The 14,432-nt window shown below is 36.8% G+C and overlaps 1 protein-coding gene across 3 annotated transcripts in view; it reads left to right on the forward strand.

The window, feature by feature from the left end:
* Positions 1-14,432, forward strand: part of hipk3b (homeodomain interacting protein kinase 3b) — a 95,018-nt gene that overhangs the window by 38,185 nt on the left and 42,401 nt on the right. For all 3 annotated transcript variants that reach the window (XR_012393772.1, XM_005159174.6, NM_001080159.2), the window contains one exon: positions 7,225-7,348. Coding sequence is in view for 2 of the 3 variants with exons in the window: in XM_005159174.6 (XP_005159231.1) it covers positions 7,225-7,348 (124 nt within the window). In the remaining variant the exon portion in view is untranslated. The remainder of the gene's footprint in view (positions 1-7,224; positions 7,349-14,432) is intronic.

Below are 14,432 nucleotides of genomic sequence, written 5' to 3' on the forward strand. Positions count from 1 at the left end.
ATTCTTTTTTCTGTTACTTAGTAGTTACTTACATTAAAACAATATGTAAGTGCAGTATGCAAGTTGAACACCCAGTGGTTGAACTAGGTTTCCACTCCTAGTTCAAAATAAAGCAAACCCAGGTTGAGGACACCAACAGAAGCATGCCTGACTATGAAACCTAAAGGCTGATTTGAACTGTGTTCTAACTAGGGTTGTAACGGTATGAATTTTTTACGGTATGATAATCATCTAAAACAATACCACGGTTTGACGGTTTCGCGGTATACGGTATGTTACAAATGTTACAAAATAATAGAACAGTGAAGCAAATTTGACTTTTTCCAAATAATATACTTTTAGTTACTATAAACAACACCACTTACAATGAACAAATAAAAAAATAAGAAAATAATAAATAATGTGTCAAAGTCCAAATGAAGTCCAAATAAACATGGTGCAAATCCTCAGTAAAAAAATTGATATAAATATTTACTATACTATAAATAGTTACATAACAAAACTAGATTCAATATGGAACATCCTTAGGTTTTATGTGCCAGCATGGATATGGTTGTCTGTGGATATGGATTTGGATATGGTTGTCTGCAATGCAGACAAACAGCTGCATCTTCATTTGCGTCTTTTGAAAACAGCAAGAGCAGCAGTTCGTCTTTGCTGTGTCACTGTTTTGTCATGTTTCTGTGCTGCTGTGCATGCAAAAGTACTTAGTATGAGAATTATTTCATGCAAAACCTTTTTTTTTGCGTTTTATTTAGCCGCACATAAATGTATGCCTATCTCTCATTCCGTGTTGTTCAAAAAGCTCATGTTGGTCCACAAACAAAAGTAAAACCTATGCTTATTGGTTGTGATATAGCGAGTTTGAACCAATCTGGGCATGGAGGAGGGACAATGCATCAATGTATCATGTCTGGTTTGTCCGGAGACACAGTGACGAGCGTTTCTTTGTCAAATCAGCGTTGTCAAATTTTGATGACATAACCGCACTGATTCCGGAGCCTCTGAAAGTCCGCGAATGTTATGTGATACAGCACTGGAAAGCCGGGATTCTTTTCTTTATGCCAATGTTTGAATTGTATGAATCGGATCAGCGGATCAAAAATTATTAAACATTTAAGAGCAATACTTATTTTTAGCCGCGGGCGGCTGTCTCGGTCTTTAAGGGTTAAAACCGTTGATATGCATTTGTTTATGGTATGATAATCGTGCACGTTCAAATCGTGGTAGACCGTCATACCGGTATATTGTTACAACCCTAGTTCTAACTAAAAGCAATGGCTGGAATGCCATTTTACTAGACATGCATTGCCATACTATTAAAAGCAGCAGAAGATAGTTCACCTCAGATCTTGAAAATAAAACAAACCAATAGGAATTGTACTTTAGAACTCTGACTCGGTGCAAGCCAACACATATCAGTGATTCAGCATGTATGTTTAATAATGTTAAAGAGGTTTAATATGTATTAATTAGATTGTAAACAATTTTGTTGCGATTATAATTCTGATTTTAACTGTAGGTGCTTTATTGGATATATGAAGTCGAAACACATCCACTTTTAAAATTGAGGGTATGTCCATGTATACTTTCCTTCATCACTTGAAGTGGAACACACTTTAAAATGGCAGCAAAGATTCCCCCAAGGGACCAAGTAAAGGGACTGGAGCGAAGCCTAAATCTCCCAAAAATGAAAATTTGTAGTATATACACTTCCATGTCAATCACAAAAGTGGATATCTTAATGAGCTTTCTTCCACTTCATTGAAAATTTTTTAATTTGAGCTCTATAAACTTATACAAACACTTTTTATTTGCCCAAAAATGGCCATCTTCTGTGTTTCAGACACACCATTTTCAGCATTTCAATTACTTTAATTATAAATACAGTACAATATCTTTACTAGTTAATTGTTTTGCTTATTTTATTGTTTGAACAGATGTTCTGGAAACAACCATAGGTTCCATTTCAGTCTCATTCTGATTTACTTATTTATTACATACTACATTATGGCTCACAGGTGCTGTGACGCTGTGATATGGCAAAGGTATGTTTCTTTACATATCCCATTGTTTGCTGGATGAAAAGTAACCCTGCGAGGCAATAGGGTAATTTTAATGTCAATGCAAAAATAGATGCACATAGATGGCATCATGTAGGCTAGGCCATAAGGTTTTGTTGCTGTAAGTAGTTTAGATCAGCATTTGCTTTTAACTTTTTGTCTGTTTAACATGAATGTTCTTAATTTTATCGAATGTTATTTATTCTTTGAACATGAGGTTGTTGACAATTTGGAAATAAATTAAGCTCAATTTAAAAAAATTTCTTTGACTTCGCTTCAGAAATATATGCATATACATTGTCACCCATCTCGTTGGCTTTTAATTTACAGTTTACTTTAATTTAATTTATTATTATTACTGTTATTTAAATGTTTTTTATTGTATTTATATTTAATTTTAATTTATTTTAATTTAATTTTTACATTTATTTTATTTAATATTTATTTTAATTGTAATTTAACTGTAATTCATTTGTAATTTAGTTTAAATAAATTTATTTAAATTTATTTTATTTTTTATTTAATTTTAATTAAATTGTTATTAAATTTTAATTGTTTAAAAATTATATTATATATTAAAATATATTATATTATTCTTTATTATATTATATTATATTATATTATATTATATTATATTATATTATATTATATTATATTATATTATATTATATTATATAAGAGAGGGCTGCCTTCAACAAAACAAATAGATCCACTGGTGTACATGGAGCACCCCACTCTTTAAAAATAACCCCATTTTCATTAACTGTATGCAGTCACTTTGGGCATATTTTTTTTTCTGCTGTTATTATTCAGTACTGCCCCTCAGAGACAAATGAGATATATGGATGGAGATGCCGTTATTGGATCGGCCCTCACGTGTTTATGAGGGAGAGGAGATATATGAGAACTGCAGTGGATCATCACCCAGCGGCTGGTGTAGGATGAGCGGCTTCATACATGGAGACATCAAGAAACTCTCTCAACATCTTCCATTGATATTCTAGAAGGAGCTTCTAGAAGGAGGCTTGTCGCCTATAGTCGCTAATAATTCAGAAGGGCTAAATTCTGACTTCAACTGCATATATACAGTTATTTTCCTCCCTGTAAATAAGGAAAGAGAAATAAGTAGACTAGAATAAAAACATTGAAATAAACTGTGCTTTAAGCATCTTTACTGTACACTTTAGCTCCAAAAATCCTTCTGTCAAGAGCAGTGAGTGATTTTGTCCTTTTGTTGTTTGATTAATGGTGATAAAAATAAGCAGCAGCAGGAATATTGCGTGCTGACACTTTAATGGTTTCGCTTTCACGTGTGTTTTGATTCTCAACTTCTTTGTTTATTACACAATTGAGGGTTTATATGAATAATCACTAAACACCGCTTTATGACACCTATTTGACCATTAAAGTGCTCACATTGATAAGTTTACATGTGTGTGCTCTTCTCGTCTCTGAGGTGTGCGAATGAGACACTTCAGAGGCGAATGAGACTGAATGCTGACCGCAGCATGCATTCTCGTTTGCGTTTTTAAAAACATGAATGATTTGAATGTACATCAATGAACAGTGCGCATCCCGTGCTGCAAAAATTACATTACAGTACATGCTTTTAGTCATGTGAAACGGAGCTTTGCAGAGCAACAAATGTGTACAACTGGAAAAGGGGGTCAGTATATGATGCAATAATCGTTTATCTTGCGTGATGGTTTTTATAATCGTTAGAAGCCAAAATCAAAATCAAATTTTTGATTAATTGCACTGCCCTAACGAGGGCCTAAAATAAGCTCCAACATTTGTTCTTCATGTTGTATAAAAATGAGTCTGTTTGTTTTCTTTGTTGTGAGATGTCAGTTTTTTTTTTTTTTTTTCATATATCTCCCCTACCACCACATTTCAACTCTATTACCAGATTGCTGTTTTGTTTGCCTTAAAGAAAAAGGCTAAACACATGCTGGCATTTCTTTTTTTTTTCTGCCAAGACAGCACACATTCCTGATAAATGAGCACTCAATACACTACAATTACATGGTATAAATGCAACACTACAACATACAAAAAAAAAAGAGATTGACTTAGAATATTAAGAATATATATATATATATATATATATATATATATATATATATATATATATATATATATATATATATATATATATATATATATATATATATATATATATATATATATATATATATATACACACACACACACACACACACACACAAAATGTATGTATGCATGCATGTTAGGGCTGGGTGGTATATCGGGTTCTGGGGATATATCGATATAATTCCCCAACACGATGCAGTATTATCCAATGTCATTCATATCGATATGGTTTGAGGTCACATGCAGAGGCGTAAATCCCGGGGGGAACGGAGGGGACATGCCCCCCCCCCCCCAACCGAGGGGAACCCCCCCCCCCCAAAATAAATAAATAAATAATTAAAAAAACTCTACTTATCTACGTATATATACCTAAAATAATTGTCTGAGTAGAAAGAAAACCGCATTTATCATTTAAAATGCATTTAGAAACAGTTGAGTTCCCCCTCCCCTTCCTCAAAGTGGTTCGGTCCACTGTGTGGTTTTTCCCTCATCTCACCTACTCGCACTCACGCACACGTCAGGTGTGCGGCTGTGTAAGTAGGGGGTTTTATCCACCTTAAATAAAGCGATTCTCTTCAATGTAGTTGATACAGACTCGTTCATGAATTAGTCGCGGCAAAAATGCTGATTACATATGCAATTGTCCATGAGTCTGCTGTATTAGCAATTAAAATTACTTATCTAGTTAACGTTAGCTTGTTGCTAACGCTAAAGGCATTTTCCATGCATTGTTTATTTGTGATGACTTGGCATAATGTTAACTTAACATTAACAACCACAAATAGCATATTGTTTAGTTGTGTATTTGCTAAATGAGCACTGTGCACACTAACCCCACTATATTTTTGTATAATCAGTCTCTATTCTGTTTTAAGTAACTCAAATAATTTTGAATTAAAATGTTAACCTTTTTAATTCTTTGTTTTTATTGTTGTGATTATTTTTATGATAGTTTTGCATTATGTAAAGCACTTTGAATTACCATTGTGTATAAAATGTGCTACAGTATAAATAAACTTGCATTGCAGTGTCATGTATTGACAAATACAAAAAAATGACTGAGAAAATAGACATAAGATAATTTTTTGTGGAGCTAAACGCCAAGTACAAAAAGTTCACATATTAAGGTAATTTTTCAGAATGAGTGCTTAAGAAAATACTAATGTTACAATATTAATCACAGGCAAAGGATAAAGAAATGATTGAAGAACAGGCAGAGCAGGGTCAGTCAGATGTACAGTGTAAGGTAAGGGTGTTGTGCCTTATTTGAAGGGATAATGATAATTATTTTGGGATGAACAATTTTTTAAATGTTTTCAGAGTTGTGGTTGTTAGCAGATGAACCTCGCAGGCTCACTGATTTACAATATGTTCTGTCATTTTAACAAGTGTAATGTAAACAAGTTAGTTATAAAGTGTATGGAAAATGTTGTGGTCTCCATGCTATAATAATAATGATGAAACTATTTTTAACTATGGGGACATAACTTTATTAGTACAATTCGGCTGTATTATTTGTGTCCCCTTCAAAAAAATGCTGGAAATTTTTTTTTTTATATTTATTTTCCCCCCCTACTGTTAAATCAGATTTATGCCCATGGTCACATGTGCGCATTCTGCGCGAAACCAACCACTCCAAGGCAGCACGCAAGCTCCACTTGCACAAATGTGCGCATGCGTAAATGAATTAGTCAATTCATAAGTCATACAAAAGATTTGTTCAAATTGAACGAACCATTCAAGAATGACCCATCACTGACACGACATGGAGGAACATGTCAGTGCCGGTGTTGTCTTTGTTTGTTGACTGTCCCTTTAAGAGCGGTGCCACCAAGCTCCTTTACCTGAATTGGTAACACTGCACATGCAATATTAAAATGACATGATATGAGGTTCATCCGATTACCTCTATTTTCACTCTGCTTTTGCTGTTTAGTGTATCCTATGCAAACCTAAATGGCAGGGTTTTTTAAGTTGGTATAGATTGGCAGTGGCACCAGTGCAACCTCTTAACAAAATGAAGTTGCACAGACAGGTAAAATGTCACAAAATGTGATCAACATCAGAGTCTGCAGCCCTGGTTTGAGCCTGTGTTTTGTGAGTGGCAGTAATCTGTCTGACAGACTTACTCCGATGAGTGCTGACTAGAGCTGCATCACGGTTTCGCACACAGAGACCTTAATGCCATTCAATGAGATCACCGTGGTGATTTGTTGCTAAGCAGTCGCTGGGCTTCTTGCGTCACCATGGCTACATTAAAAGAATAGAGCTTACTAACCTGTTAACCCATGTAAGACCGATCCAACCCTAAACTAACATGTTTGCCTGTGCCTTCACAAACTGTTTTTAAATATGTGTCGTTTGGTTATCTACTGGATATCTGGTCTGCAATCTGTTTTAATAATCTTTTTGGTTGAGTTGATGCACTTACAATGGTAAATAAGCACACAGGTGGTCTCTTTAAGACTGCTTTCATGCAATGTATTTTTTTTTGTGTGTGATGTAAAATGGAAGGAATCATTTAAAATAGTTTCATTAATTTAATCGTCATTTGAAGAGAACATTTTGCTGTGTGATAACTAGGGATGCACAATATATCGGTGACCATATCATTATCGGCCAATAAATGCTAATTTTTTGTGTTATTATTGTCGGTCTGATGTCAAAATTAGATATCTTTAAGCCGATAGATTACTTAATTGTACAGAACTGACTGCCTCGCACATGCGTGTCGAACTTGTTCAGTGCACTATAACAGAGCTTTCCTCAAATTGTTTATTTAAATTGTTATTATTTAGCTTTTCGCTTGGACAGTGGCTCTGAACTGTCAAAAGTTTTAAAAACACTTTTTCGGAAATATATATTTCTACATATGCTCATTACTGTAACACGTTTTATTCAATTCAGAAGATTTATATACTTTCAGTCTGCTAAAAAAAAATGTGTTCTGGCCTTGTTGTGAGTAATCACACTAAAACATGTATTCATACTTTTTTTGTTTGTTAGGTTGGCTCTGTTTTTCATGTTGGTGGTTGTGTTTGATTTTCAGGGCTCCAGAGATCATTCTTGGCCTGCCTTTTTGTGAAGCCATAGACATGTGGTCGCTGGGATGTGTAATTGCTGAGCTCTTCTTGGGTTGGCCCCTATATCCAGGAGCCCTCGAGTTTGACCAGGTAATACTTCCAAAAAGATTTTCTCCTGCTGTTTTACACCTTGTTTTACACCAATGAGCCACTTGGACCTCCCCAAATCTACCTTTTTTGAGCCCATCATTCTTTTAATGTAAATGTGTAAATAGGATGGCACAGTGGCGCAGTAGGTAGTGCTGTCTCCTCACAGCAAGAAGGTCGCTGGTTCACGCCTTGGCTGAGTCAGTTGGCCTTTCTGTGTGGAGTTTGCATGTTCTTCCCGTGTTCGCATGGGCTTCCTCTGGGTGCTCCAGTTTCCCCCACAGTCCAACGACATAGGTTATAGATGAATTGGGTAGGCTAAATTGTCCGTAGTGTATGTGTGTGACTGAGTGTGTATGGATGTTTCCCAGAGATGGGTTGCAGCTGGAAAGGCATCTGCTGCGTAAACATGCTATATAAGTTGGCCGTACATTTAGCTGTGGCGACCTCGGATTAATGAAAGAACTAAGCCGAAAAGAAAATGAATGAATGAAATGTGTGTATATATACATTAATTCAGTTTTAATATTAGTTTCAGTATAGTATTAAGTGAAATGTTAATATGAGTTATCACAATACAGTTTGTAAAGTAATCTTGTCTGTCTTTTAGTAGGCATGTTTCATGAGAGACTGACTTTACCAAACAAGTTGTTATCAAAGAGTTTGATTTTCATTGCAAACTAGGGGTGCTGTACGTCCGGGTCCATATGGGATGCCTCTGGGTCTGGACATGGACCTTTATATGTTTGTTAGTAACCACTGATCTAGACTATCTTTGGCAACAACAACAACAACAAATATGGCATTCGTTATCAAGGGGTTATCACAGGGTGCACTGAGCAGTGGGAGGACAACGGAATTATTTTTTTACCGAAAACCAATGCACCCCTATTATAAACCTTAAACAAAAGTTTAAAATTTATTACACGTCTGTGCACCTGGCTGTATTCAGTGTATCCAAAAAGTATTCATTGTTCAAGTTCAAGTATTCAAGTTTTCACAATTTTTTTATGTTACAGCCTTATTCCAAAACAGATTGAATTCATTTATTTCCTCAATTCAACACACAATACCCCATAATGACAATGTGATATATTTTTTTTTTTAATTGTTGCAAATTTATTCATTTATTCATTTTCTTGTCGGCTTAGTCCCTTTTATTAATCTGGGCTCGCCACAGCGGAATTAACTGCCAACTTATCCAGCACGTTTTTACGCAGCGGCTGCCCTTCCTGCCCCAACCCATCTCTGGGAAGATGCGATTTGACTCATCTTCACAGCTTTAAAACGCCCCATTGTCCCGGTTTCTGTGTTTTCTCTGTCTGTGAAGAGCAGTGAACTGATGACCTTCACAGCCAATCACAGTCATTTCTGGTTAATACTATAGCAAATCAGCGGTGTATAGGAACACGCTCAACAGGCTTTTAAATGTTAGCGGGAAATGGACACTTACATTTTCAGTACTGGGACAACACAATTACAGACAACACAAGGGTGTGATACAGAGGACTGCATTGTTTTATCGCTCACCAGGTTACATAGGCTGAAGCAGGGAATCGTCCCACGGTGCCATGAACTGAAGCCTGGGAGGACACTTAAGCGTATTACTTGTAAAGAGATTATGACATTGTTTGATGCCTAATATGCTTTTAATTGTTTTAATTAAACTTACTGAATGATAAGAAAGTGGTTTACACCATATCTTCACTTTAAAATTGCATTAACAGCTAAAGGTTTGTAGTTGCAATGTTTACAATGCTGATCCTATACAGTACTTTTGAGTTTCTTCCCACCGCAGCCTCGCTTTAATTTTTTCTAAATGGTGGCCACATGAAATATTGGTATAGACTCTTATTTTATTTATGCAGGCTATTGTTTGCATATTATGATTTATTTAGATTTGTGTGGTGAAAAATGGTCAAAACATGATTTAAATCTATCCATCTCTCTCTTTCTCACTCTGTCTCTAAAATCTTTTTTTATAGTCTCTTTGATATTTTCTCTCTCTCACACACTGAAAGCATCTTGATCGCGAGTTCTCCATATTTCTCCTCCTCTTGACGTAATATGTTTAGCACAGAGCCGTGGTATGTGCCTGTCAGGCCCAAACAATCTCCAGAAGAATTTTCACGGCCGCTTCTTAGCGTCTCTGTTGGCGTACAAGTGTCAGCATGTGGGTGTTTGTTGTGCGTGCTCACGCTGTGTCTGTCTGAGCACACATCTGAGCATTTTCGGGTCTCACTCTTTCCTGCTGCTGGGGCCCCTGAATGCTCTGGGGTGAAACTGAGAGGAGTCTGCTTGTGTGTGTGTGTCTGCCTGCATGTGATAGATACCCAGGAACGAGCCCAGATTAGAACACTGTTTCTGGGGAGGGTTTGGAGAGTCCCGGCAGCCCCTGACTTGACTTGACACAGCAGTTAGCTGCAGCAGCAAGAGGTTTGATGGGTTTTTATCCTCCTCCTGGCTGGACTGTTAATGCAGCTGGGAGAAGGGAGATGGTTATGGATCTCAAGATGCCAAGTGGTGCATGAGCTTGAGGCGGTCTTAAAGCTACATGCCGTTTACTGCTCGTATGTAATCATCTATTATGCCAGGAAGGCCTACTTAAGCCTGTGAGAATTTGACCTGGCAGATGTAAATCATCTCTGCCATCACAACACTCTAGCTTTAAAGGTGACTTTTTGACTCTTCTAAAGCATAAAATACCATAAAATGTTTGCAGATATTTAAGAAACATGCTAAGTTAACATTCTTTTTTTAATAAAAAAATATGTTAATGTCTGATATTCTGCTACGAAAATGTGCGCTACCCACCCAATGCCAGTTCAGTCCATTATTTTTCAGCACCCTGGGTTGCCTTTATGGAAAACAGCGTATTTTATTCATTCAATCATGAAGGCTCTCAAAGTATGTGACCTCTGGTAGACAGTAACAGACTCCGAAATCAGAGTTCAACATGAGGTGGTTATTAATTAGCAAATAATATAAATATTGCAAACCTAAACATTAGGTTAGCAGGTTACAATATAACCCTGTGTCCTAACAACACACTGCTTGACGAGATCTGCAGGGATGAGCAGTTTGGCTGTTTGCACCAGACAATACACAACAGAAATTTAAATACAGCTATTCTGAAGCACAGAATAGTGCATTTACTGCACTCCAATGAAATGGTTGTACATTAAATGTAGATGCCGAATCCCTGATATGTGTTGGCTTTCACTTAGTCACAGTTCTAAAGTTAAATTTCAAAGGGTTTATTTTATTTTCAAGGTCTAAGGTAAACTATCTGCTGCTACTTTCTGTTGTATAGTAATAAATGCCATTCCTGTCAGCTAAGAACAGGAAACTGAGGCTACAATTGACACAGGCTCACCAAAATTGAACAATAAAAGATAAAAAAACGTTGCCTGGTCTGATGAGTCTCATTTTTTGCTGCGACATTCAGATGGCAGGGTCCGAATTTGGCATCAACAATATAAAAACATGGATCCATCCTGCCTTGTATTGACAGTTCAGGCTTTTTGGGTTGGTGTAATGGTGCCGGGGATATGTTTTTGGCACATTTTGAGCTCATTTGGATCAATTGAGCATTGTGTCAACGCCACAGCCTAAAGTATTGTTGCTGACCATGTCAATCCCTTTATGACCAGTGTACCTATCTTCTGATGGCTACTTCCATCAGGATAATGCTCCACATCATAAAGTGCAAATCATCTCAGACTGGTTTCTTGAACATGACAATAGCTATCTTTCCATCCACCTATTTTTATGCGCATTTTGCAAATGCACTTAAAAATGGATGATGGAAACGCCACGATGAGCATAAGTTTAAAAAATTTGCCTAAAAAACTCATGCGTATAACTGAGTAGGATAAACGTTTTAATCGATAAGAAAAGATGCGCATAAACTACGATGGAAACACTTTTACCACACAAATTTCAGTATGCGCATGAAAAAAGGTCATGTGATTTTGTGAGAAGAGATCATGTGATGATGAAAATGTGTAAATAGACAAACCAGCAGGCTGAGCACTGTAAAACATCTGAACTGTTGTTTTGATCATTCTAAAATGCCTTACTATTTAAGTATTAGTGTTTTTATATTATTAATGACCTCCAGAATCAAGAGCATCTGTGCTCCGCGTCTGACTCCTTCACCAAACACCACCGCGCGTTCACTTCATGTCAGGATTGCTTTCTGAGGCACAATTAATTTATTAAAACACTCGCGCAGCTTCTTCTACTGCAGCAAATTCAGTTTTTACTGTTGATATTTGGCGCAAGTTAATCAGCAATTGATGATTTTCTCTTTGAATCGTTGGATGGAAACGCTGCTTTATTTCCACGTCTTTTATGGGATAATAGAGTTTTGCGCATAAAGTTTATTCACATTTTTGGATGGAAACAGCTAATGAGTTCACTGTGTTTAAATGCCCTCCAAAGTCACCAGATCTCAATCAATAGAGCACCTTTGGGATGTGGTGGAACTGGAGATTCACATCATGGATGTGCAGCCGACAAATTTACAGCAACTGCGTGATGCTATCATGTCATTCATTACCCTAATCACTGAGGAATATTTAGAGTACCTTGTTGAATCTATGCCCCGAAGGATTAAGACAGTTCTGAAGGCAAAAGTGGGCCTAACCCGGTACTAGCAAGTGGCCGGTGAGTGTAAGTCAGATATGTTAAACAATGCATAATAGTGTAGTTTCTAATTTATAGTCCTGCCATCAGAAAACCATCCTCATCCCTCCCTCAGATCCCAGCTGTCACTTTCATGACTGAGCAGCAGTTTAATGAACCTCATGCTGGGCAAGTAAAAAGTGGACATGATATTTGACACTGACTCTATCGCCTCCTTGAATACTGAGGTTGTGGTCCGCCTTGCAAGAGTACACAAAGTATGTCCAACAGCACATCGTCACATTACCTCTGAACTATTATATGTGCAGGGTGTCACCTAACTGCCTGAGGTGGGATTCCAGTCTAGGGACTAAAATGGCTTGCGGTATCACTGTCCTGATCCATGTTCCTCCTTCATGGGGGTGTTCAATTTATTCTCACACAGCAAAAAAGATATTTATAGCAGAAATGAACGCCCCCGTATGGCACCAATCGCGGGGCCTCATTGTGAAGGCATGTGGAGCCTTCTTTTGACATTGCCACTGTCTAATAGTAGGTAGTGGCTAATGGACTGCTTAAATGTGGAAGAATTGTATGTTTGCAGCCCTGAGTGCAGGTTTAGGCATGTAGGCCTATTCTTTACAGCGCTAAATCGACACTTCCTTGTTTGAAAATAAAGCTGTTACTCTTATAGGTTGAAATGGATAACACGCACACAGGGTCCAGATTTAACACTCACCAACTGCCAAATGCAAGTAAAAATAAAACTGGTCTTTTAAGTTGGCTGATTGTACATATTTTTTCTGAATTGCATTATGCACAATTTAAATAGCCAAGAAAGAACATTATTTAATGTTACATTTAATATGATACAAGGGTTGAGTTTTTTCCATATGGGATAGTGGAAAGTTTGCCATGAGAAGCTGAGCTAGGAACCTGGTACTCGTGTGGTAATAGGTTTGGCATGTGTATATATAGCAGGGGTCACCAACATGATGCCCGTGGGCACCAGGTAGCCCGCCAGGTTCACATGAGTTGCCCGCTGGCCTGTTCTAAAAATAGCTCACCATAGCACCACATATGAGTAAGCTGCATCCAATATTTTTATAGGTATTCTTTTTAAATCACACTTGCATTGGTGTAAATTTGAAAGCTACTTTAAGTTATATATTTAAAAAAAACTTTAAAAACTATTTTAGACAAATGAAGTGTTGCATATTGATATTTATATAACTTGTTAAATCATTGTTGACAACTACTGTGAGAAATCATTAACATGATCAATGTCTTCACATAGATGAATATTATTAATTATTAATAATTTTAAGAAAAATGTGTTATTTAATAACTGGTAGCCCTTCACACTAATCGGTACCCAAGAAGTAGCTCTCAGTTTCCAAAAGGTTGGTGACCCCTGATATAGAGAAAGCATGTGAAACTGCAATTCAGTTCAGTTTAGTCCAGTTGCGTTTATTTAGCACATTTAAAAACAACCATTATTGACCACAGTGCTTCACAATGTCAGAAAATGTCAAAATAAATAGAAAATTACCAACACTGTGTTATATTGAAAAACTTGAAGTGAACAGTAAAGTATACAAGTATGTATTAAGTAGGCCTGTGCAATATTGGAAAAATCTGACATTGCGATATTTTGTTTTCCTGCAATGGCTATTGATGCTTACTGTTTTATCACTCTGTAAATTCCATTCCTGCACATCCCAAAGCTATTCAGAGTGATTCAGGTTAGCTTTCTTAGATTAAAGGTTGTAAGATGTTTAAAGTCAACCAAAACATTTAATGTTATTTTGGTACAACTGTAATCATATGAATCATAATCATATTAGCCTCCTTGTTAGAGCATCCTACTTTCATGCAAATAATTGCTGGTTCAATCCGAGCTCAGAATGGAATTGGTGCAGTAGGACCGGTTAGTTACACTTGGGATCTCGTCCGGGATGGGAGTGAGGTTTAGGGGGATTGAGTGTAACAGAGGCCAGCCAGTGAAGTGCTATGCAGGTAAAACTTACTCCTCTGACCTCTAATGGTGCTTTAGCAACAGACAATAAAGACTATTGTCTTTAGCCTCCTTGTTACAGCTATCAACTCCCATGCAAAGAATTGCTGTTTGATCTCTGCTCAGCACAGGACGAGTGTGGTAGGACCGGTGGGTTACACTTGCTTAAACTCAAATGGCATATTTAATTAATTAATTAATTAATTTATTTATTTATTTATTTATTTATTTATTTATTTATTTATTTAAGTCATGTTATTAAGTCCTATTATTGCATCAGCTTCGTTCAGTCATGTGGTTTGGGATTTCTCTCAAACGTCTTCCAGTGGCATTTAGAAGAGACCTCAGGGCAGACCCGGGACATACTGGAGGGCTTATATCTCTCAGCTGATCTTGGAATGCCTTGGAAACCCCCTGGAGGAGCTAGAGGAAGTTGCTGGG

The sequence above is a fragment of the Danio rerio genome, chromosome 18 (assembly GCF_049306965.1).
Source record: "Danio rerio strain Tuebingen ecotype United States chromosome 18, GRCz12tu, whole genome shotgun sequence".
NCBI classification, from domain to species: Eukaryota; Metazoa; Chordata; class Actinopteri; order Cypriniformes; family Danionidae; genus Danio; species Danio rerio.